Below are 23,780 nucleotides of genomic sequence, written 5' to 3' on the forward strand. Positions count from 1 at the left end.
TCTGGATGTATCTACACTAAATTGATTGCAATCGCCACCATTTTCCTGAGGTTAGTTAGAGCTAGCCAATACTGTAAATGCTGGTCTATATAGTAATAGCTGAATGTGTGCCGTTGTAGGATAAAGATGTCTAACTTTTTATTTTTTACATATTTAATTTGGGTTGTAGTTGGCATTAAACTGAAATCTACAGTCTAAATTCTGTAGTTGCCAGCCTTAAACAAAGGTTGTTTTGAGCGTTTTGGTGAAGCAGCAGTTTAAATTAGAGCCAGCTAAAACTGGATCCTCATCAAATGAGCCAGATAGACTTTGTTTTCAGAGCAGATAAAATAGGCCAATTTAGCATGTCCTGACTACTTGATGTGGCTTGGAATAGAGTTGCAGAATTAAGTGATTCTGGGAATGAAGCAGTGGAAGGAAAGAGTTGTTCTTTTGCTTTTGTCTAAACTCTTTCAGCCTCAGGAATTGATTCTTACATTGCTACAGGAGAAGAAGCTGGTAAATTGGTAAGTATTTGGTAACTGATGAATGTTTATACTACTTGATGGTTCAAAATGGTGTAGCAGCCGATGGTAAGGTTCATAAAATATATAAAAATATCTCAGGATGAGATTCTGAAGGGAGAATATAAAACGTTAGGCAGAAATTTAAAAAGGAGGTCCTCAAGGATAGTAATATCTGAATTACTCCGGTGCTTCGAGCTAGTGAGGGTAGAAATAGGAGGGTAGAGCTGATGAATGGCTAAGGAGCTGGTGCATGGGATAAGGGTTCACATTTTTGGATCATTGGAATGTCTTCTGGGGTAGAAGTGGCCTGTACAAGAAAAATGGATTGGACCTGAATTGGAAGGGGACTAATATGCTGGCAGAGAGATTTGTTAGAGCTGCTCGGGAGGATTTAAACTACGAAGATGGGGAGTGGGAATCAAGGAGATAGTGAGCAAAGAGGTCAATCTGAGACTGGTACAGTTGGCAAAAGAAGTGAGTCAAACAGTCAGGGCAGGCAGAAACAAAGCAGAGAACCAGGTAGGATAAATAAATTAAAATGCATTTACTTCAATGCAAGAGGTCGAACAGGGAAGGCAGATGAACTCAGGGCATGGTAAAGAACATAGGACTGGAATATCATAGCAATTTTACAAAATGGCTCAGGGATGGACCGACTGACAGCTTAATGTTCCAGGATACAAATGCTATAGGAAGGATAGAAAGGGGAGCAAGGGAGTTGGGAGGTTGGCAGTGGAGTGGTGTTTTTGGTAAGGGATAGCATATTAGCTGCATTTCGAGAGGATATTCCTGAGAATACATCCAAGGAAGTTATTTGGGTGGAACTGAGAAGTAAGAAAGGGATGATCACCTTATTGGGATTGTACTATAGAGCACCGAATAGTCAGCGGGAAATTAAGAAACAAATTTGTAAGAAGATTTCACTGACCTGTAAGAATAATAGGGTGGTTATGGTAGGGGATTTTAATTTTCCACACATAGACTGGGACTGCTATAGTGTTAAGGGTTTAGATGGAGAGGAATTTGTTAAGTGTGTACAAGAAAATTTTCTGATTCAGTATGTGGATGTACCTACTCTTGGGAAATAAGGCAGGGCAGGTGACTGAGGTGTCAGTGGGGGAGCATTTTGAAGCCAGCGACCATAATTCTATTAGTTTTAAAATAGTGATGGAAAAGGCTAGACTAGATCTCAAATTTGAAGTTCTAAATTGAAGGAAGGCTAATTTTGACAGTATCAGGCAGGAACTTTTAAAAGCTGATTGGAGACAGATGTTTGCAGGTAAAGGGATGGCTAGAAAATGGGAATCCTTCAGAAATGAGATAACGAATATCCAGAGACAATATATTCCTGTTAGGGTGAAAGGAAACGCTGGTGGGTGAGAGGAATACTGGATGACTAGAGAAATTAAGGTTTTGTTTAAGAAAAGGAAAGAAGCATATGTCAGGGATAGACAGGAGAGATCAAGTGAATCCTTAGAAGAGTATAAAGGCAGTAGAAGTATAGTTAAGAGAGAAATCAGGAGGGCAAAAAGGGGACATAAGATAGTTTTGACAAATAGGGTTAATGAGAGTCCAAAGGGTTTCATTAAGGACTAAAGGGTAACTAGGGAGATCAGCAAGGCAGCCCATGTGTAGAGCCATAGGAGACGGAGAGAAACTAAATGGGTATTTTGCATCAACGTTTACTGCGGAGAAGGACACGGAAGATATAGAATGTAAGGACATAGATGGTGCCATCTTGAAATGTGACCATATTACAAAGGAGAAGGTGCTGGATGTATTTAAATGCATAAAATTGGATAAATCCCCAGAACCTGATCAGGTGTACCCTAGAGCTCTGGGGGAAGCTAGGGAAGTGATTGCTGGGCCCTTTGCTGAGATATTTGTATCATTGATAATCACAGTTGAGATGCCGGAAGACTGGAGGTTGGCTAAAGTGGTGCCACTATTTAAGAAAGCTAGTAAGGAAAAGCCAGGGAACCATAGACCGGTGAGCCTGATGTCAGTGGTGGGCACAATTTTGGAGAGAATCCCAAAAGTAAGGACTAATTAGAGATAGTCAGCATGGCTTTGTGCGTGGGAAATATTGTCTCATGAACTTGATTGAGTTTTTTGAGGAAGTGACAAAAAAGATTGATGAGGGCAGAGCGGTGGACGTGATCTATATGGACTTCAGTAAGGCATTCGACAAGGGTCCAGAAGGGACTGTGGTTATCAAGGATAGATCACGTGGAATACAGTGAAAACCAACCATTTGGGCATAGAACTGGCTCAAAAGTAGAAGGCAGTGGTTGGTGATGGCGGGTTGCTTTTCAGAGTGGAAGCTTGTGACCAGTGGAGTGCCACAAGGATCGCTGCTGGGTCCACTACTTTTCATCATTTGGATGTGAACAAAGGAGATATAATTACCAAATTTGGAGATGTAGTGGACAGAAAAAAAGGTTACCTCAGTACAACGGAATCTTGATTAGATGGGCCAATGGGCTGAGAAGTGGCAGATGGAGTTTAATTTAGATAAATGCGAGGTGCTGCATTTTGGAAAAGCAAATCTTAGCAGGACTTATACACTTAATGGTAAGGTCCTAGGGAGTATTGCTGAACAAAGAGACCTTGGAGTGCAGGTTCATACTTCCTTGAAAGTAGGGTCGCAGGTAGATAGGATCATGAAGAAGGCATTTGGTATGCTTTCCTTTATTGGTCAGAGTACTGAGTATAGGAGTCAGGAGGTCATGTTGCGGCTCTACAGGATGTTGTTTGGGCCACTTTTGGAGTATTCTAGTCTCCTTCCTATCAGAAGGATGTTGTGAAACTTGAAAGGGTTCAGAAAAGATTTACAAGGATATTGCCAGGGTTAGAGGTTTAAGCTATAAAGAGAGGTTGAATAGGCTGTGGCTGTTTTCCCTGGAGCATCGGAGGCTGAGGGCTGCCTTATAGTGGTTTATAAAATCATGTGGGGCATGGATAGGATAAATAGCCAAAGTCTTTTCCCTGGGTTGGGGGAATCCAGAATTAGAGGGTATAGGTTTATGGTGAGAGGGTAACGATATAACTGAGACCTAAGGGGCAAGCTTTTCACTCAGATGGTGGTACGGGTATGGAATGAGCTGCCAGAGGAAGTGTTGGAGGCTGGTACAATTGGAACATTTAAAAAGCATCTGGCTGGGCATATGATTAGGAAGGGTTTTGAGGGATATGGACCCAGTGCTGGCAAATGGGGCTAGATTAGATTAGGATATCTGGTTGGCATGGTCAAATCGGACCGAAAGAGTCTGTTTCTGTGCAGTATAGTTTCATAGGGTTAGAAGCAGAAGTAGGCCATTTGGCCCGCTGTACATCTCTATGACGAGTTCATAGAATGTTTTGGGGATAGTTTCTTAGTATGTTTTGGAGTTAATCAGGAAACAAGCTATAGCTATAGACCTCTTATTATGTAATGAGATGGGATTAATTAATCACGTCGCAGGTGCTGTTGATAGCGGAAACCATAATATGTTTGAGGTTACATTCCATTTGAGGTAGAAAGGAGCAGATCTGAAACTAATGTTTTCACTTTAAGTAAATGCCATTTGAGGGCATGAAAGTAGAATTAGCAAATTAGCTTAAATATTAGTTCAGTGCAGACGCAATAGCAGATATTTAAAGGGATATTTCAGAATACTTAGAATAAATACATTCCAACGAATAAGAAAATTCCAAGAACAGACCCACCATTCATTGATAACTAGACATGTTAAAGATAGTATTAAACTAAAAGAAAAAGCAGACCATTGTGTAAGACAAATGGGAAGTCAAAAGATTGGACAGAATATTTAAGAAAAACAAACAAAGTAGGAGAAATTAGTCCAGAAAGTTGTTAGACTAATACTTGGAATGGGCAAATTCTCTTATCAGGAAAGTTTGGATAGACTAAGCTTGTATCCATTTGAGTTTAGGAGAGTAATTGAAACATGTAAAATTCTGAGGGTAGGGTAGATGTGAAGAGGATGTTTCCTGCATGGCAGAATCCAGAGATCACTTTGTAAAATACAACGGTTGTCCATTTAAAACAAAAGACTTTTTTTCTCTAAGTGTTACAAGTCTTTGAAACACTCTTAATGAAAGAGCGGAATCCTTGATTTTTTTTAAGTCAGTGAAAGATGCTTGTTAAACAAGAGGTCAAAACGTTATTAGGTAGGCAGGTAAAAGTTATAATCAAATCCTGTAGAATGGCAGCGCAACTATTTCAATGCGGTATTGAGTTCAGCTTCATGTGCATTTGAAAAGTTGTGTTTTTTTTAACTATGTTTCACTTAATAACTAAGAGAAGATAACCTTATTTACTGTGGAGAAGTGGAGACATTTGATGCTTGGCACCGTTGTCAGTATCTGGGACAATGACAACAATTCAGTGGGTTACCGTAGGCAACCCATGGAACTGTGGAGAAAGCATTTCCCAAAACAGGATAAGTGAAAAGGAATAATCAGAGAACTATTGCTTTCCAAAATTATAAACAATGTTAGTAACAATGAAGGGTGTTATAGAACAAAAAACAATTTGAAAAGAACACTAATTATAACCAAAAACATGGGAATAAATGAAATGATGATTCTGCAACCCAACCCTCAAAAATTCAGAACTAAAATTAAAACATTAAAGGTAATGGTAATCAGGATAGAAATGGTAAGATGGAAGATGTAAATGTCTGGATGGAGAAATGACCTGGAAGGTAAGGGTTCATATTCCAGCAGATAACAGATCACAATGAGATCAGTTGTGAGTAGAAGAGCCACACATATGGCAACCAGCTCCACTGAGATGTGAAAAGTGCCCCCCCCACCCGAGAAATCTCAAGGAGTATTTAAACTGATGTGGCGTGAGGGATGGAAGAAACAGGACAATAGTTTAGAGAGGAAAAAAAGCTGCCAGAAAATGAAAAGAGAAAATGTAGTAAAGTTGAAATCGAAAGCAACCTATTGAGGAGAGTAAGATTATAAACTTACTTTTAATTGGATGAATTATATTGAACAAAATTGTTAAGTTTGAGGCAATGCTATATAGGATGGCTGGACTGACATTATAGCAAAGACATGGTGTCTACATTGTCATGTTAATCCATTCTTACTGGACTGCTTTTCACCTTTGTTATATTTGGTCCAAGCACTCCAACTTGTGCCTAAGATAGCCTTTTCCCCAGCTTCTCATTTATCCTTTCTATGAGGACAGTGTTCCTGGATCAGTTGAAGTAAAGCCTTATTCTGAATTTAGAACTTTCCCCTGGACAGAACTCTTTCAGATGGTCCAGAAATCTGGATCCACCCATCCATTCTCTCTGGATAGGTATATGCTAATTTTTCAGTCAGTTTCTCCCTAACCTGCTCCATATGACACTGGCAATAATCTTCAGATTACTGTCTTCAAGGTCCAGCTCTTCAAACCTCTTTGACATATTCAGCACTTCTTTATGAAACAGCTCACAATTTCAAGTTGTTGTATATTTTCTGCCTTTGGTGGTGTAACATGTGCTGAATAGTTTGTACAATTGGACAGGTCTTTATATGGGTCACCATGGTATCATTCATGAAAGTAAAAGAAACCAGAAATCACTGTGGATGGTTTTTGGGGTGGGGTTGGAGTGTTGTCCCAGAGAGATAGTCTCACTGGAGAATTATTCAAATTGGATCATGCACATTCTGTTGATCAAGAATCCTCCCTGTCCTGGATATCAATTTGGAATGAACCAAGTTGGGAAAATTAAGAGATACTTATATGTGTGGTATCTTATCCTGATCATTCAAAGTGAGGGATCATTCCATATCATTGGATTTTATTTAAAAGTGTGCAGGCTTTAGATGATTTGGTGTTCTCACTTGGTTAATGTTTATTCCTCTTTATGATCATAAGATAGCTGTGTTTTTTCTTAAGTGGTAGTTTTATCACATGAGCCAAGACAATTTCAAATGGACATTTTCAAGCAGAGCTGACTGGGTGTTCTCTGCCTTTTGCCTCATCAACCCACTCTGCACCTTATCCTCCTCCTTCTTTCTCAGACAGTTGAAACCCTACTATAGGTCTGTCAAAAGTAAATCTGAAAGCTTTTGACATTACCAATTAAATATTTTATTTTGTTTTCTATAGCGCCAGGTCTAACTGGAATTGTTGGAGGAAGACCCAAGGTGTAAGTATGCAAGCTTGACCAATATATGTGTGCGTTTAGTTTAAAGATCAAATTAATTAGCAAATATATGCAATTTGTATGTTAGTACTTATTGGGACCTTAGAACAAACTGTACACCAGTAAACAATTGCATCACATCAGAATTGTCTGTGAATGCTGCATGTAGTTGTTTTTAAGTCTGAAGCTTTGTGCAAGAGTGCACTTCTGAAATGTTAAGTTGTCTGAAAATTGCATTTCAGAATAGGTAACTGGTTGTATGCCTAGTGGATGCCTTTCATTAACTATGAAAGTAAGTGCACTTCTAGAAATAGTGCCAGGCACTCTTGAGTGTATCTCTGAAGTGGAGTCCTTCAACTTTCACTTTATCCTTTTATATTTTTGTTGCATGCAAACTGATGGTTGTTTCTTGAGAACAAATAGGAAAAGACTTATGTCATCTAAATCTCTGCTCTCAAAATCCACAAAGTGGTAAGTCTTGTGCACCATCAAAGATGTGGAATTTGCTTTGTTTTAATGAATATATGCTACCTACAGGATATTGACCACATCTAGTATACTATTAGTGCAAGTACCCTGAATATCGGTCCTTTCTAAAACACCATGGAAATAAAAGTGAAGTCACTATGGTCTTACTGGACCATAGGGCGGCTCTCTTATTAGAGATAGATGACTGATAGTGGTTTAACCGAAGGGTCACTACAGTGCTCAGGTTAGTGCAGGAATTGAGCCCATACTTTTGAAATCATTCAGTACTGCAAACCAGCCAATCGAACTAATCGACCCCTCTTGGAAATATTGAATTAAGTATCATATTACAAAACATATTAATATTTAGCATATTAACAAAGCATGCCATAGAATGCAATGTAGCTAATGTGTGGCTCGATTCAAATTTTATAATTCATTCTATGAAGTTCTTGTGGTATTGCCACTACCTCTGAACCTAGAGACCTGAGTTCAAGTCCCACCTGCTGTTGATGTGCGTCATAACATCACTGAAGAGGTTGATTAGAATTCATAAATACTGTGAGCAGAAAATAACTTATTGACTGATGCAGAATTTGTTTGGGTTCACTAATTGTGCTTTCATAATTTTAGTGAATGAAATAATTTAAAGCAAAGCCTAATAGTTAGTCTGTCTGTATGATGGCAAGGATTTTATAGGCTAGCAGTGGCCCAGTCTCCAGGCCAGAAAGTTGGCAGCAAAACCCTTAAGCTAGCCATAGAAGCTCAACCAGATTTTACCATTCTTGCTCTACAGTCAGAGATTCTACACCTTTGTAAGGGATGAGATGTGTCCTCAACTAGTTGACCATTCACAGGGTTGGCTACTGTTCGTTTCCAACAGGGTCACAGGCGTAGTGGCTGCTGGTGGGATTGCTGCTGGCCCAACATGCTCATGTTTTGGTAATCAGTTTCATGTGACATTAAGTGGGGGCTTGAAATAACTTGCTGAATGTATTTTGACACATATGGAATTATTGTTACTTGTGCAGAATTTTAAGAGTATTTCTTAACTGGTGACAATCAAGTTGAGTTTAAAATGAAAGAAGGTCATTGTGGCATCTTTACAGGTCATTCTGCTGTAACATGCATTTTGTTAACGTGAGTTCACTATAATGCGATTGACAAATTGGGGCACTGTTTCTAAAGCACTAACTTTTAAAACATGTGTTGGTTGTGACATGGTTATATCGACAACTCTTCTGGCGCTATTTCTAAAGTGCAATTTTTCTATAATGCAGAGTTGCACAGGAACTCAACCATCGCATAGAAGAACATACTAAATTTTGATCTCACTTTAAAAATAGTGCACAGTATCCTGTCAGATGAGCTGACTAGTAAAGTGAACTTTGAATTGAGATCTTCTGGTCAATATGGATCTTCTGCTGCCTTAATTAGTTCTATCATTGGGAAACCAGTCCAAATATTGACATTGTGCCTTTAACATAATAAAACATGTCAAGGTGCTTCACAAGGAATTATAAAGCAAACGTTCATATTGACCAGTTGAGAGATATTAGTAAAGAAGGGCAAACCTTAGTCAACACGTTGGTTCTGAGAAGCAGCTTAAAGGAGGAAAGAACTATAGATGCATCAGGAATTGAAGAGAGTATAGTACCTTGGCAGCTAAAGGCACACGAACCTTGAGTGGTGTGGTTAAAATCAGGGATGCTCAGGCCAGAATTGAAGGAGGACAGATATGTCAGAGCATTGTGGAATTGAAGCAGATTGCAAGGGATAAAAAGGAGTGAAACTGTAGAAAACAATGAAGAGAAGTTCATAATTGAAGCATTGCTGAACCAGTGTGCATATTGGATAATGGGTGAACAGGACTTAGCAGATGTAAAGCTGATAGAGTGGTTCTGGATTACCTGAAGTTTACAAAGTTTAGAAAATGAGAGGCTGGCCAAGAGTGCACTGGAATATTTAAGGCTAGAGGTATCAAAGTCTTGGATAAAGGTTTCAGCAACAGAGAGCTAAAGTGGATGCAGAGTCAGATGATTAATTTTGGAAGTGATTGTTGAGATGGCAGATATGTGTTTGGAAGCATTACTATGGCACCAAGACTGTGAACAGTGTGGTTCAACCTCAGACAGCTACTACAAAGAGGGATGCTGATAGGTGATAAGGAATAAAGTATACAGCAGGGTGTAAAAGTAATGGCTTTGCCATTCCCAATATTTAATTCCACTTGTTTGGCCCTCAAAATGAAAGTAAGCAACAAAAACCGAGACTGTTGGTGAAACCCTGCAGACCTGGCAGCATCTGGTAAAGTGTCACTGGACTCAAAATGTTAACTCTGCTTTCTTCCTACAGATACTGCTAGACCTGCTGAGTTTTGCCAGCGTTTCTGTTTTTCTTTCAGGTCTACAGCATCTGCAGTTCTTGGTTTTATTTTACATCAGGCAAGCAGCCTGACTGGAGACAGTAAAAGAACTAAGAAAAGTAGAGCTGAATGATTGCCAGTGTAAAACTGAAAGCTGATGTTGTGCTTTCTGAAAATATTGCCAAGAAGTAGAATGTACATGAGAATAAGAGAGGGTATCAATGGTAACGTTGCAGGAGTAGAAGAGAAGCCAATGCAGGAAATTCCTTGGCTATAATTACATGGTTAAGTATGCAACCAGGTAAGTGCAGTCTCACCCAGCTAGATACTAGAGGATAGTGTCAAAGGCAGAGATAGAATGATGAAGGTGAAAAGTTAACCTTTGTCACAGTAACACAAGATGTAATTGTGAGCCATTCACAACAATGGCAGGGTCAAACCCTGGTTGGAAAAGTTCAAGCATATCGTCTTGGGGAGGTAATCCAGAAGGTGACAGGCATTCAAATACTTTGAAGAGGGAAAGAAGATTGTATAGGGGGTGTTTTCTTGGGGAGAGATGAAAGATTATGACAGATTTGAAGGAGAAAGCAACAATGTCTGAGGTGAGAGAACGAATAACAGTAGCAGTTAAATAGGATTCAGGTAGGGAAATTATGTGGTCAGTGGTTTAGTGAGGATAATATTGAAGGATCAGGACTCACAGATAAGATAAGCTCAGAGAGGGTAAAGGAGGATGTAGCAGAGAAACTAGTGGTCAGTATGATTTTGGGGTAAGGGTGGGTTTTGTTTTAAAGGAAGTTTGGCTTAGCTGTCTAAGGGAAGAGAAGCAAAGATATAGTAGAGATATCTAATCAGATGGGTTCAGTCTTAGAGTCAAGTAAGTTTTTGGGCTCTTCGCACTTACTCTTAGAGGTGTGTGGGAGAGAGTTGGGATGGGAGGTTTAAGAAAACCATATACAGTGGAGAAAGGAATGCATCACAGGACCATCATAGAAGTGTGAGCAGTTTCTCCTGACAGATCTGGCTGTGAGTGGCTGAATCAGTTGTCTGCCATATCCATTCAAATCTGCATCCATTGGCCTGAGGAGACAAGAGATGAGAATTGTACCAAGATGAATGACCAGGATGAGAGAGAGAAGTTGTTTTATTGGGGACTAAAGCCTTAAAGGTGAGCAAATTGATAGATGTTGTAATGATTGGAAGACCAAAGGCTAGAAAGTTGGGATTTTGAAAGTGTAGTTGTAAATGGATTCACTTTGGTATTTTCCATTGTAGGTGCTGAAGAAGATTAGGACTAAGGAAGGGGTTCCTGCATGTTTTCTTGTAATTAAGCCCTTGTACAAATTATACTTTCATAAGTTGTTATAAACCAACTCTAAATGTTCTTTTTATTTATTCATAGGTCTCCTGTTCTGAAGCCGTTCTTCTTTTTACATCCAAAACAGAATGTTGCGGTATAGTAAATGTGTTACATTCTCAAATGCATAGAGAAACAGTTTTACTCTGCACAGCCAAATTAAATCTACCTTGCAAATTGGCGTTATGTGAATTGTGTACAATTTGAGGCTTTTTTTTCATATAAATTCTGACTTGAGATGCAATTTTAGATTATTTGAGCATTCAGCATGTTCAGCTCCAAGTCAAAATATAATGAGTTAAAGCTTTGTGGCCTTGGGTTTCCCCTTGACCGCATTTGATAATTCGGCATAATTTGCCCAACATTAGCATAACTGGTGCAAAACCTCAGAGATTTTAGATACAATTTGCATTTAACTTTACTTTTATGTCCAGGATTTCTTGTCCTAGTTTAAAAAAATTGTGATAGAAACAGGTCTCACCCACACAGCTCCAGAAGGTATTAATTGCCATTGCTAACTTCTGTTAATTAAACACATTTGTGAGCCTGTGAATGGGGTTTATAAATTAAGCTTTTTTTTGGGGGGGGGGGGGGAGTGGTGAGCAGGGAGAGCATATGAGCACTAACAGGAACATCATAAAAGCTTTTGAATACATAATTTTTGATTTACTAAAACTAACTGCAATTGTCCAATATAACTGGACAATTGCATATTTGTATGTTTGCAGTTTTGTATATTTGTTAGAAGTTGTTTAAAATTGAGTCAGCTGCAGGGATGCATTGGCACAGCTTATTTTTCTGTAATTTTCTTATAGCTTTGACTGTATTAATCAAGTTGTACTACGATTAGATATGTCAACTGGTTTGTTTTTTTAAAGAATTTGATTCTAAAATAGAATCAGTTGTTCTGGTTTATGACAGATTTTACATTTGGCAATATGCCAATATTTTTGAGGAGGAAACTTGAAATCAAAAATATTTGGCAGAGCAGCAACATGTATGGGATGAATTTACAGCTGTTAGTCAACTGGCATCCAAAACAATAACTGCCTCTTTTATATTTACCAGTGAGTATTCAAATTGTTCATTAAGGATATATAAGGAGCTTTCCTCTAATATAAGCCTTTTTATGCTAACTAGTGCTCCTCCTCTTGCCCCATATTTGACCCCCATACTTCTGTTTCACACGTAATTTGTTCTCATCACTGGATTCTGTGCCTTCTACCTAAAAATAGAATTGATCAATTTATTCTAGGATGTTGCATGTTATTTTTGAATTTTGCTATTTTTGGAAGTTTAACTATGCTATCTATTAAGGTTTTTTTTTGTTTCATTTATTGTCATCAATGTCAACTTAGATAGCATTATTTTCTATCTTGTCTTTCCAGTGATACTCATTCACTCTTTCCTCATATCAGTGCAGTTTTTTTCCTCATTCAATTATTTATCCAATTCCCCTTTCAAAATTGCTGTTAAATCTATGACCTTATCAGGCAGGGTATTCCAAATCCTAACCACTCATTGGCTGAGACAGCTTCTCCTCTGATTTTATTTGCCAATACTTCAAATCTTTCCTATAGCTATTGACCTATCAGCCACTGGGAATAGTTTTATCTGTATTTACTCTAAATAAACCTTTTATAATTTTCAACATCTCTATCAAAGTTCCTGGTAACCTTCCATGCTGGAGAACAAACCCAGCTTCTTCAGTCTATCCAGATAACTCTAATCCCTCATGCCTGTAGCCTTTCTAGTAAGTTTCCTCTGTACCCACTCTGAAGTATTTCCTCTTCCTAAAAGTGTGATGCCTAGAATTGGACACAGCACTCCCTTTAGAACCAAACTGGTAGTTTCTAAAGGTTTTGCAATACTTCCTTAGTTTTGCAATGTATGCCTCCACTTATTAAAGTCAGGATTCCACTTGCTTCAGTAATTGTTTTGTTAAAATGTCCTCAACATTTTCTAAGGTTTTTGCACAAGTATTCACAGGACTGAATTCTTGCACAGCCTTTAAAATGCCACCATTCAACATATATGCTCCCAACCAAATATATCACTTCATTTTCTTGGCAAAATAAATTAATATTATTTTGAAAGGATTGTAGCATTTTCGAGTCTCTCAATTTGACCTTTTCCTTTAGTCTAGATAAAGCATAAGCATGTTCACATCATAGCGAGCTTCCATGTTATAGCTACACATTTAGTGTGCAGTTAAAAAAGCACTACAAAAAATATAAAATGGTGGTTGCCAACTGCATTTCTTATAGGTAGTGCTCCTGTTTGAGAGTAGCACCCACCTAATCAACCTTGAAGTATCTTCAGCCTGTGAAAATTTAGACTTTTTATGACTTACATGTTGTCTTTTTGCAGATTGATATATTTCTGAATGGAAAGCACTTAGAAATGTTTAAAGAGGATTTGAACTATCCACCGTTACCTGCTCTAAAGGAAAATATAGAACAGAATGAGGATGACCTAAAAGGTGTGTGATTTGTGTTTCATTTTTAGCTGAATTGATTCATTTTTGTACATTGTCGGTATTCTTTTTCTCTAAACTCTACACTCATTTTATACTCCACCTAATATTATGGTTTAAATCTATGGGACACCATTTTAAAATACAGAACGCAATACAAAACGCAGTTACTCTTTAAGGAAGCAGTATAAGCTCATATCATTTTGAGAATTCAAGTTTTTTTCACTCTATCACATGACACTTGAAGTCACCTTGTCCAGAGTAGTAGAACCAGATGAGATGCTTCAAGAAGATGTTAAATTTAAAATCAGTCTACGTTGAAGCAATAGGTTGAATCCTACTTTTGTTTTGACTAAGTTTGAGTTGCATCAAGTCTTTTTGGTGGGGTCCACACTATGAAGCCTAGCACAATTTTTTTGCCATAGCTTACCAGACTTGCCTCTTTAATTACCACATGCCCATCCCTATGTTGTATCTTGTGTTCAATTTCTGCCCCCTCTTAGCACAATTGCTATAAGAACTCTCTTTAACCTATAACAACTTTTGACGGCTGTTATGCACTCAGACAAGCATGGTCAGTTAGCAGGTGCTCTGCACAGTTCCTGACGTATGTCCCAGACATAGCATCAGCTCCCCACTTTGTGGTCAGAGTCCTGGAGGCATCGCTGGATGGCATGGGACTTGCTCTTTCCCAGGTCCAGCAGTGGACAGTACGACACAAAACGATGCAGCCTGGTCTACGTTACCACACGGGTTAAACCAGTTACAGTCCAGAGGAATGGCCAGTGCTTTGGGAAGAAAATCAGTGTCCTCTTCCATCAGAAATGTTAATGCCATTCTCTTCCTTTGGATACCTCTCACTCTAACACTGCAACTGAACTCATTTGCCAAGACTTATGCTCTAACATTTTCATTAATGCCTGTAGCATCATCTCTCGCTTGCTGATACCCACCCAACCCCCAACATGACTAACCCTGCACGCCCTCTGTGTTGCTTACTCATTCGCTCGGAAACCTCCCCAACTCCGCCAACAAGAGTGGCTGTGCCACCCACTTTCATTTTCCATAAAACCTGCTTCTCTCTCATTCCAGAGCAAAACAGCCCACTGTAGGGCAGAGAGGATGGTGCTCTGCTTCTCATTCAGCTCGTCACCCTTTATAAAGCCAGGATCTTAACTCTGGCCAACATAAGCAGGATCTGGACTGACATTGCTGCCTTTGATTTACTATGCTGATGCCCCTAAGCAAAGTAAAAAATGAGGTCTGCAGATGCTGGAGATCACAGCTGAAAATGTGTTGCTGGTTAAAGCACAGCACAGCATCTCAGGAATAGGGAATTCGACGTTTCGAGCATAAGCCCTTCATCAGGAATGAGAGAGAGTAGCCAAGCAGGCTAAGATAAAAGGTAGGGAGGAGGGACTTGGGGGAGGGGCGATGGAGGTGGGATAGGTGGAAGGAGGTCAAGGTGAGGGTGATAGGCCGGAGTGGGGTGGGGGCGGAGAGGTCAGTAAGGAGATTGCAGGTTAGGAGGGCGGTGCTGAGTTGAGGGAACCGACTGAGACAAGGTGGGGGGAGGGGAAATGAGGAAACTGGAGAAATCTGAATTCATATCTTGTGGTTGGAGGGTTCCCAGGCGGAAGATGAGGCGCTCCTCCTCCAGCCGTCGTGTTGTTATGTTCTGCCGGTGGAGGAGTCCAAGGACCTGCATGTCCTCGGTGGAGTGGGAGGGAGAGTTAAAGTGTTGAGCCACGGGGTGGTTGGGTTGGTTGGTCCGGGCGGCCCAGAGGTGTTCTCTGAAGCGTTCCACAAGTAAGCGGCCTGTCTCCCCAATATAGAGGAGGCCACATCGGGTGCAGCGGATGCAATAGATGATGTGTGTGAAGGTACAGGTGAACTTGTGGCGGATATGGAAGGATCCCTTGGGGCCTTGGAGGGAAGTGAGTGTGGAGGTGTGGGCGCAAGTTTTACATTTCCTGCGGTTGCAGGGGAAGGTGCCGGGGGTGGAGGTTGGGTTGGTGGGGGGTGTGGATCTGAAGGGGGTGGTCCTTGCGGAACGCTGATAGGGGAGGGGAGGGAAATATATCCTTGGTGGTGGGGTCCATTTGGAGGTGGCGGAAATGACGGCGGATGATACGTTGTATGCGGAGGTTGGTGGGGTGGTAGGTGAGAACCAGTGGGGTTCTGTCTTGGTGGCGGCTGGAGGAGCGGGGCTCAAGGGCGGAGGAGCGGGAAGTGGAGGAGATGCGGTGGAGGGCATCGTCGATCACGTCTGGGGGGAATCTGCGGTCCTTGAAGAAGGAGGCCATCTGGGCTGTGCGGTGTTGGAACAGGTCCTCCTGGGAGCAGATGCGGCGGAGACGAAGGAATTGGGAATATGGGATGGAGTTTTTGCAGGGGGCAGGGTGGGAGGAGGTGTAGTCCAGGTAGCTGTGGGAGTCAGTCGGTTTATAGTAGATGTCTGTGTTGAGTCGGTCGCCCGAGATAGAGATGGAAAGGTCTAGGAAGGGGAGGGAGGAGTCTGAGACAGTCCACGTGAATTTCAGGTCGGGATGGAAGGTGTTAGTAAAGTTGATGAACTGTTCAACCTCCTCGTGGGAGCACGAGGCAGCGCCGATACAGTCATCGATGTAGCGGAGGAAAAGGTGGGGGGTGGTGCCAGTGTAGTTGCGGAAGATGGACTGTTCCACATATCCTACGAAGAGGCAGGCATAGCTGGGGCCCATGCGGGTGCCCATGGCTACTCCTTTAGTTTGGAGGAAGTGGGAGGATTGAAAAGAGAAGTTATTCAGGGTGAGGACCAGTTCAGTCAGTCGAAGGAGGGCGTCAGTGGAAGGGTACTGGTTGGTGCGGCGGGAAAGGAAGAAGCGGAGGGCTTTGAGTCCTTCGTGATGGGGGATGGAGGTGTACAGGGACTGGATGTCCATAGTGAAAATAAGGCGTTGGAGACCGGGGAAGCGAAAATCCTGGAGGAGGTGGAGGGCGTGGGTGGTGTCCCGAATGTAGGTGGGGAGTTCTTGGACTAAAGGGGACAGGACCGTGTCGAGGTATTGGGAGATGAGTTCGGTGGGGCAGGAGCAGGCTGAGACAATGGGTCGGTCGGAGCAGGCAGGTTTGTGGATTTTGGGCAGGAGGTTGAAACGGGCGGTGCGGGGTTGTGGGACTATGAGGTTGGAGACGGTGGATGGGAGATCCCCTGAGGTGATGAGGTCATGGATGGTCTGGGAGATGATGGTTTGGTGGTGGGAGGTGGGGTCGTGGTCAAGGGGGCGATAAGAGGAGGCATCTGCGAGCTGCCGTTGGGCCTCAGCGGTATAAAGGTCAGTGCGCCAAACTACCACCGCGCCTCCCTTGTCTGCGGATTTGATGGTGAGGTTGGGATTGGAGCGGAGGGAGTGGAGGGCTGCACGTTCTGAGGGTGAGAGGTTGGAGTGGGTGAGAGGGGTGGACAGGTTGAGTCGGTTAATGTCACGGCGGCAGTTGGCTATAAAGAGGTCGAGGGCGGATAGGAGGCCAGCACGGGGTGTCCAGGTGGATGGGGTGTGTTGGAGGCGGGAGAAGGGGTCGTCAGAGGGTGGGCGGGAGTCTTGGTTGTGAAAGTAGGCACGGAGGCGAAGGCGGCGGAAGAATTGTTCAATATCTCGGCGCGTGTTGAACTCATTAATCCGAGGGTGTAGGGGAATGAAGGTGAGGCCCCTGCTGAGGACTGATCTTTCATCCTCAGAGAGGGGGAGATCTGGAGGGATGGTGAAAATCCGGCAAGGCTGGGAGCTAGGACCTGGTGTTGGACTGGAGCTGGGGGTGGGGGCGGGGTTAGGGGCGGGGACAGAGATCCAAGTAGGGGCGGAGTTAGACGTGGTGACGTTGCTCGATGTGGGCGGAGTCAAGCGTGGGGGCAGGGTCATGCGTCGTGACGGAAATAAGCGTGGGGGCGGGGTTACGTGTGGTGGCGAAAGTCGGTGTGGGGGCGGGGTTATGTGTGGTGATGAAGGTTTGCGTGGGGGCGGGGTTACGTGAAGTGACGAAAGACGGCGTGGGGGCGGGGTTATGCGTGGTGACGAAGGTTTGCGTGGGGGCGGGGTTACGTATAGTGACGAAAGACGGCGTGGGGGCGGGGAAACCTGAGGATTTGTGCTCCTGCAGGTTGGTGATGTCAGTGGGGGCGGAAGTGGCTGCGCCGACGGCAACCGGAGGGGCGGAAATGGTTGCGGCGACGGAGGAATGGTGGTCATTCCCGGTAGCCGCGTGGGTCGCGGGTCCGTCGGCGATCGTGGAAGCGGTTGTTTGTGCGGTGGTCACCGGGGCAGTTGTTGGGCCCGCCACCAAGACAGAACCCCACTGGTTCTCACCTACCACCCCACCAACCTCCGCATACAACGTATCATCCGCCGCCATTTCCGCCACCTCCAAACGGACCCCACCACCAAGGATATATTTCCCTCCCCTCCCCTATCAGCGTTCCGCAAGGACCACTCCCTTCATGACTCCCTCGTCAGATCCACACCCCCCACCAACCCAACCTCCACCCCCGGCACCTTCCCCTGCAACCGCAGGAAATGTAAAACTTGCGCCCACACCTCCACACTCACTTCCCTCCAAGGCCCCAAGGGATCCTTCCATATCCGCCACAAGTTCACCTGTACCTCCACACACATCATCTATTGCATCCGCTGCACCCGATGTGGCCTCCTCTATATTGGGGAGACAGGCCGCTTACTTGCGGAACGCTTCAGAGAACACCTCTGGGCCGCCCGGACCAACCAACCCAACCACCCCGTGGCTCAACACTTTAACTCTCCCTCCCACTCCACCGAGGACATGCAGGTCCTTGGACTCCTCCACCGGCAGAACATAACAACACGACGGCTGGAGGAGGAGCGCCTCATCTTCCGCCTGGGAACCCTCCAACCACAAGATATGAATTCAGATTTCTCCAGTTTCCTCATTTCCCCTCCCCCCACCTTGTCTCAGTCGGTTCCCTCAACTCAGCACCGCCCTCCTAACCTGCAATCTCCTTACTGACCTCTCCGCCCCCACCCCACTCCGGCCTATCACCCTCACCTTGACCTCCTTCCACCTATCCCACCTCCATCGCCCCTCCCCCAAGTCTCTCCTCCCTACCTTTTATCTTAGCCTGCTTGGCTACTCTCTCTCATTCCTGATGAAGGGCTTATGCTTGAAACGTCGAATTCCCTATTCCTGAGATGCTGCTTAACCTGCTGTGCTTTAACCAGCAACACATTTTCAGCCCCTAAGCAAAGGTTTACTCTCATCTTTATAGAGACATTGTGATAACTGTGGCAAGGATCTTTACTTTATGCCAGGCTTTAATTCTGCATTAAATGGCACAGCAGGAATGTGAGCCTGCATCTCAGGCTGAGGAGTAAAGCACATAAGACAAGGCAGGATGCTGTACACGTCCAGGTAGGGTCAGAGCAAGTGATTGAGTGAAAAGACTGAAGATGCGACCTGGTCCAGTCTGTGAACTGGATGAATGTCCCTGAATGCACAGTGTCCTTGCAGCAGCATTACAATGAAAGTTGCCAGTGCAATCCAAGTTGTAGCATTGAAGTGCAGAAGTGTACTCTAAGTGAATGAGAAATGGCCCATGAGGGTTCTTACAGTGTGGAATGCCAGATGCCAATATTTATGGACATAAGATGCATGATGCCCATGACACATGCTGAGAGATATTGGTCATTCAGAGCCAACAGCAAGCTGAATCCATCGTGTGCTTTAGTTTCATTGTCACATTTTCCTAATGCTAGCTTGTTTGGTAAGGTGGGAGTCTTTTTTTATTCATTCATAGGAAATGAGCATCACTGGCAAGCAAATATTTATTGCCTACCCCTCTTTGCTTTTGGGAAGGTTTTTAACAAGTGGGTTAAGGTATCTAGGGGTATGATTCTCGTTTAGGGATTTGTATGTTATAGACATGCGAGAGGTCCTGTGTTTAGGGTGGCACGGTGGCTCAGTGGTTAGCGCTGCTATCTCACAGTGCCAGGGACCCGGTTCAATTCCATCCTTGGGTGGCTGTCTGTGTGGCGATTGAAAATTCTCCCTGTATCTGCATGGGTTTCCTCTGGGTGTTTTGGTTTACTCCCACAATCCAAAGATGTGCAGGGTTCGGTGAATTGGCCATTCTAAATTACTCATAGTGTTCAGGAGGGATGTGCAGGCTAGATGGATTAGCCATGGGAAATGGAAGGTTATTAGGATAGGATAAGGGATAGTAAAAAATGAGGTCTGCAGATGCTGGAGATCACAGCTGCAAATGTGTTGCTGGTCAAAGCACAGCAGGCCAGGCAGCATCTCAGGAATAGAGAATTCGACGTTTCGAGCATAAGGGATAGGTTTGCATGGGATGCTCTTCAGAAGATCAGTGTGAACTCGATGGGCTGAATGACTTGCTTCCACTTTGTAGGGCTTCTGTGATTCTAAGTGTTAATCACTGTCAATTGGTATTCTCCATGCTGCTTGTGAAAAGCACTGAGAAAGAGTGAAATGATCGTCATCTCAATAGGTATTGCCACATCCGTTGCAAATGTGTTGCTGGTCAAAGCACAGCAGGTTAGGCAGCATCTCAGGAATAGAGAATTCGACGTTTCGAGCATAAGCCCTTCATCAGGAATAAGAGAGAGAGCCAAGCAGGCTGAGATAAAAGGTAGGGAGGAGGGACTAGCGGGAGGGGCGATGGAGGTGGGATAGGTGGAAGGAGGTGAAGGTGAGGGTGATAGGCCGGAGTGGGGTGGGGGCGGAGAGGTCAGGAAGAGGATTGCAGGTTAGGAGGGCGGTGCTGAGTTGAGGGAACCGACTGAGACAAGGTGGGGGGAGGGGAAATGAGGAAGCTGGAGAAATCTGAATTCATACCTTGTGGTTGGAGGGTTCCCAGGCGGAAGATGAGGCGCTCCTCCTCCAGCCGTCGTGTAGTTGTGTTCTGCCGGTGGAGGAGTCCAAGGACCTGCATGTCCTCGGTGGAGTGGGAGGGGGAGTTAAAGTGTTGAGCCACGGGGTGATTGGGTTGGTTGGTTCGGGCGGCCCAGAGGTGTTCTCTGAAGCGTTCCGCAAGTAAGCGGCCTGTCTCACCAATATAGAGGAGGCCACATCGGGTGCAGCGGATGCAATAGATGATGTGTGTGGAGGTACAGGTGAACTTGTGGCGGATATGGAAGGATCCCTTGGGGCCTTGGAGGGAAGTGAGTGTGGAGGTGTGGGCGCAAGTTTTACATTTCCTGCGGTTGCAGGGGAAGGTGCCGGGGGTGGAGGTTGGGTTGGTGGGGGGTGTGGATCTGACAAGGGAGTCACGAAGGGAGTGGTCCTTGCGGAAGTTCTGCCCCACATTTTGTATAGTCACATCTCTCAGATCCCTATAAAATTCTGCCCAGTATTTCTGAGTGAGTAATCAATCTGTGCTGTGAACTCCCTGTTGGCTATCCCTCACGTGCAATGATGATTGTATTCCATCCAAAGATGACTAATGAAGCCTGTCAGGATCTACAGACTTTATGTATTTGGGGTATTTGTTGTCATGTGGAATGTCTAGTGGTATAGTATTATTTTAGATTGTGGCATGTTTTATAAACTCCTTTAAATTTCTCTTCAATTCGCCATTGTTGGGCTTCAAAATGCTCCGATCCTTCCAGCAATAGATTTCCGAGGGGGACAGTGAAAGTATATCATATCAATTCATTCATTTACAAGTTAGATCAATTCCTTTCAGAAAATAAAATCTTGGGATCTAAGATTTGAGCTATTTGAGATTTAGTCCATGGTAAATTCTTGGGAGGAACTAGCTGACTGGTATCTATAGTTCCCAAAGTTGTCTTTGCCATTGAAGTATTCCTCATTTAATTTCTCATTCTGTTATAAATAAATTGGTAGAAATTGGCTACTCATCAATTATTGTACCATGTGAATGCCACAATTGTAGAAGCTGAGCTAAATTTTGTCCAGTTCTCTTAAAGGACAATAATTGGGATCATTCTTTTTCTTAATTTTCTCCTCTCCAGAGTGTTACCAGTTGTTTTTTCCCCCCTTATTTCCAGTCCCTCCAGGACCTTCTGTTCAAGTATAATAAGGGTAATTGATTTAATGTGCTTACCTCCATCAGAGAGCCATCTAGAGTTGAGTTAACAATGTGCCATACCTGTCAGGAGTCCTGCGCTGAAAATACAATACCACAGGTTGCGGAGTCTCTGGGCACTTGCCAAAATGCAGCCGGAATAGTAACTAGTTAGGTGCTTGTTTTTGATATAAATTGACCCACTTTGATCTAGAAAGCTCAACTACTCACTGAATAATCTTATGGTGTAATCAAGGGAACCTTGGCTGAAATTTGGAAAAGAGTTTAGTGAGCTTAAGAACTTGACACAAAACTACCTGAATGTTTGACACTAAACAAATTGCCTCCCTGAAACACTGGTATGTCAAAGCCTATGGGGTTGAGGTTGCTCTTCCAGAACCAGTGTTAAGATAAGCCAGGGGAGGTGGGGAGTAACTTTGCACTGAAGGCAGAAAATTAGCTATGTTGGATTAGCTGTTCACCTGATTTCCTTTCCATTAAGGGCAGTGAAGTTAATTCTATGAAAATCAAAGCAATCCTATACTTCTTGAAAATGCAGCAGGGCTACTGCCAACAAGCACAAAAGAAACAAGTCGATCCCCACCCACCTATTTACATAACCAAAACGTCAAAATAAGTCTACTGACTACCACCTGGAACCCCCTGCCAGCTAGAACCAGAGGGGATTGAGGGTGACGCTGTGATATTTGGGCGTGGAGGGGAGGGTTGTGCTGCATAACAGTGGTGAGTGTCATAGCCACAGCTGAGCATTAACTGAATGCAGGGAGAGAGGACAAAGGTAACTATAGTTGACATTGGAAGAGCAAATAATTTGCTGGGGAGTTACATGTACCACTCAAAAACAGGACAATGGAACAGACAACCACATAGTGAAATTGGGTAATTCCAGAAGATGACCAGAGTGAAACATTAAGAAAGAATAGCAACTGCATGGATTCTCCAATTGTTTGAGTTCAACTCTTACTGTTTACTTTTAGTCCCAAGGTTTATCGTTTTTTTTAAATAATCTGTTTATATCTTTATTTTATGACTATAACTTCTACTGTTTACATTTTTATATTGCTCCTCATATAATCTCTTCCCTAAGTAATACTGTTTTAATAGTAATTCCTTGCAGATCTGTTTTTTTTTTAATTATGCCTTCCTCCTCGTGTCTTTTTTTTGACTGCAGATCTTTTGTTTATTGATTTCTATAATGGTCATTTATGGACTTCATAATCCATAGTGCCCATAGTTTCTATTTTAAATATATGCACTGGTCCCCTTTAACTCTTGCTCTCAGTCCTCTTGAAGCACTAGTTTGTTATTTTCAGGCCCACTTAATCTAAATATAACGATAGTTGATTGCAAGCAACTGTCATAGCAAGCTAGTATTGGAACTTTAATTAGACCTCAAGGTCACATTTGGCCAAGTGTAGAATGAGGGAGCCCTCGTAAAACTAGCCAATGGAATGAGGGGGAAAACTCTCCACTGATTGGAATCATACCTCAATGGTTGGGGTTGTTGAAAGTTAGTCACCTCAGTGCCAGGAGATCTCAGCAGGGGTTCCTCAGGGTAGTAAATAACAAGAGAGGAGAAAGAGTGTGCAAGTTCAAGGTAAGGCCCCCCCACCCCCTTACACAAAGGATAATTATAATGTGGATTTAGTGGTCACAAACCATAATTTAAAGAAGAGTTTACAAATTTGTTTAAAAAAATGTATGTGATGGCTTTTTTTTTTGAAGAAGTAATGTTACCAGATATGGACAGCAGTAGGAGGGAGGTAACAAGCAAGATAATGCGTGTGAACATTAGATATAGGAACTGGTCATTACGTTCGCTGAACCTGCACTATTATTGAGTAAGACCATGGCTGTTCTCCTACCTCAACGCCATCTTTCTGCACAATCCCACAACCCTATTGCCCTAAATATCCATAAATCTATTGACCGCTGCCTTGAATTTAGTCAACAGCTGAGTATCACAATCTGTGGAATTGCAAGTTCAAAGAATTCCTAAGTGGCCAACTCCATATTCACTGATCGTGATTTAGATCAGCGAGTATTCTCTCAGTGCTTGCTATACCCCATCGAACCTCTTAACAACTTTTCATGTTTCATTGGCTCTCATTCTTCTAAATTCTCGGAAGTATGTGCTTGGTCCACTCAACCGCTCTATACTGGTAATTCCCCTCGTCCCAGGAACCAGTCTAGTGAACTTTGATTGCACTCTCTCCCGGGACTCAAATTGCCCACAGTACTCCAGCTGTTACCTCACTAGTGGCCTCTATGATTGTAGTAAGATTTATTTAGTGTAATCCTTTTGCAAGAAAAACTAATTGCTGGCTGATCTTGAATGTTAATTGTCTGTGATTCATGTGCAAGGGCACACATTTT

At 43.0% G+C, this 23,780-nt stretch overlaps 1 protein-coding gene across 2 annotated transcripts in view; it reads left to right on the plus strand.

Moving 5' to 3' along the window:
• Positions 1-23,780, plus strand: part of lratb.1 (lecithin retinol acyltransferase b, tandem duplicate 1) — a 156,734-nt gene that overhangs the window by 111,739 nt on the left and 21,215 nt on the right. For both annotated transcript variants that reach the window (XM_060832622.1, XM_060832632.1), the window contains 3 exons: positions 6,622-6,661; positions 10,894-10,945; positions 13,219-13,330. In XM_060832622.1, coding sequence (XP_060688605.1) covers positions 6,622-6,661; positions 10,894-10,945; positions 13,219-13,330 — 204 coding nt within the window. The remainder of the gene's footprint in view (positions 1-6,621; positions 6,662-10,893; positions 10,946-13,218; positions 13,331-23,780) is intronic.

Source organism: Hemiscyllium ocellatum, chromosome 1, assembly GCF_020745735.1.
Source record: "Hemiscyllium ocellatum isolate sHemOce1 chromosome 1, sHemOce1.pat.X.cur, whole genome shotgun sequence".
Classification (NCBI taxonomy): Eukaryota; Metazoa; Chordata; class Chondrichthyes; order Orectolobiformes; family Hemiscylliidae; genus Hemiscyllium; species Hemiscyllium ocellatum.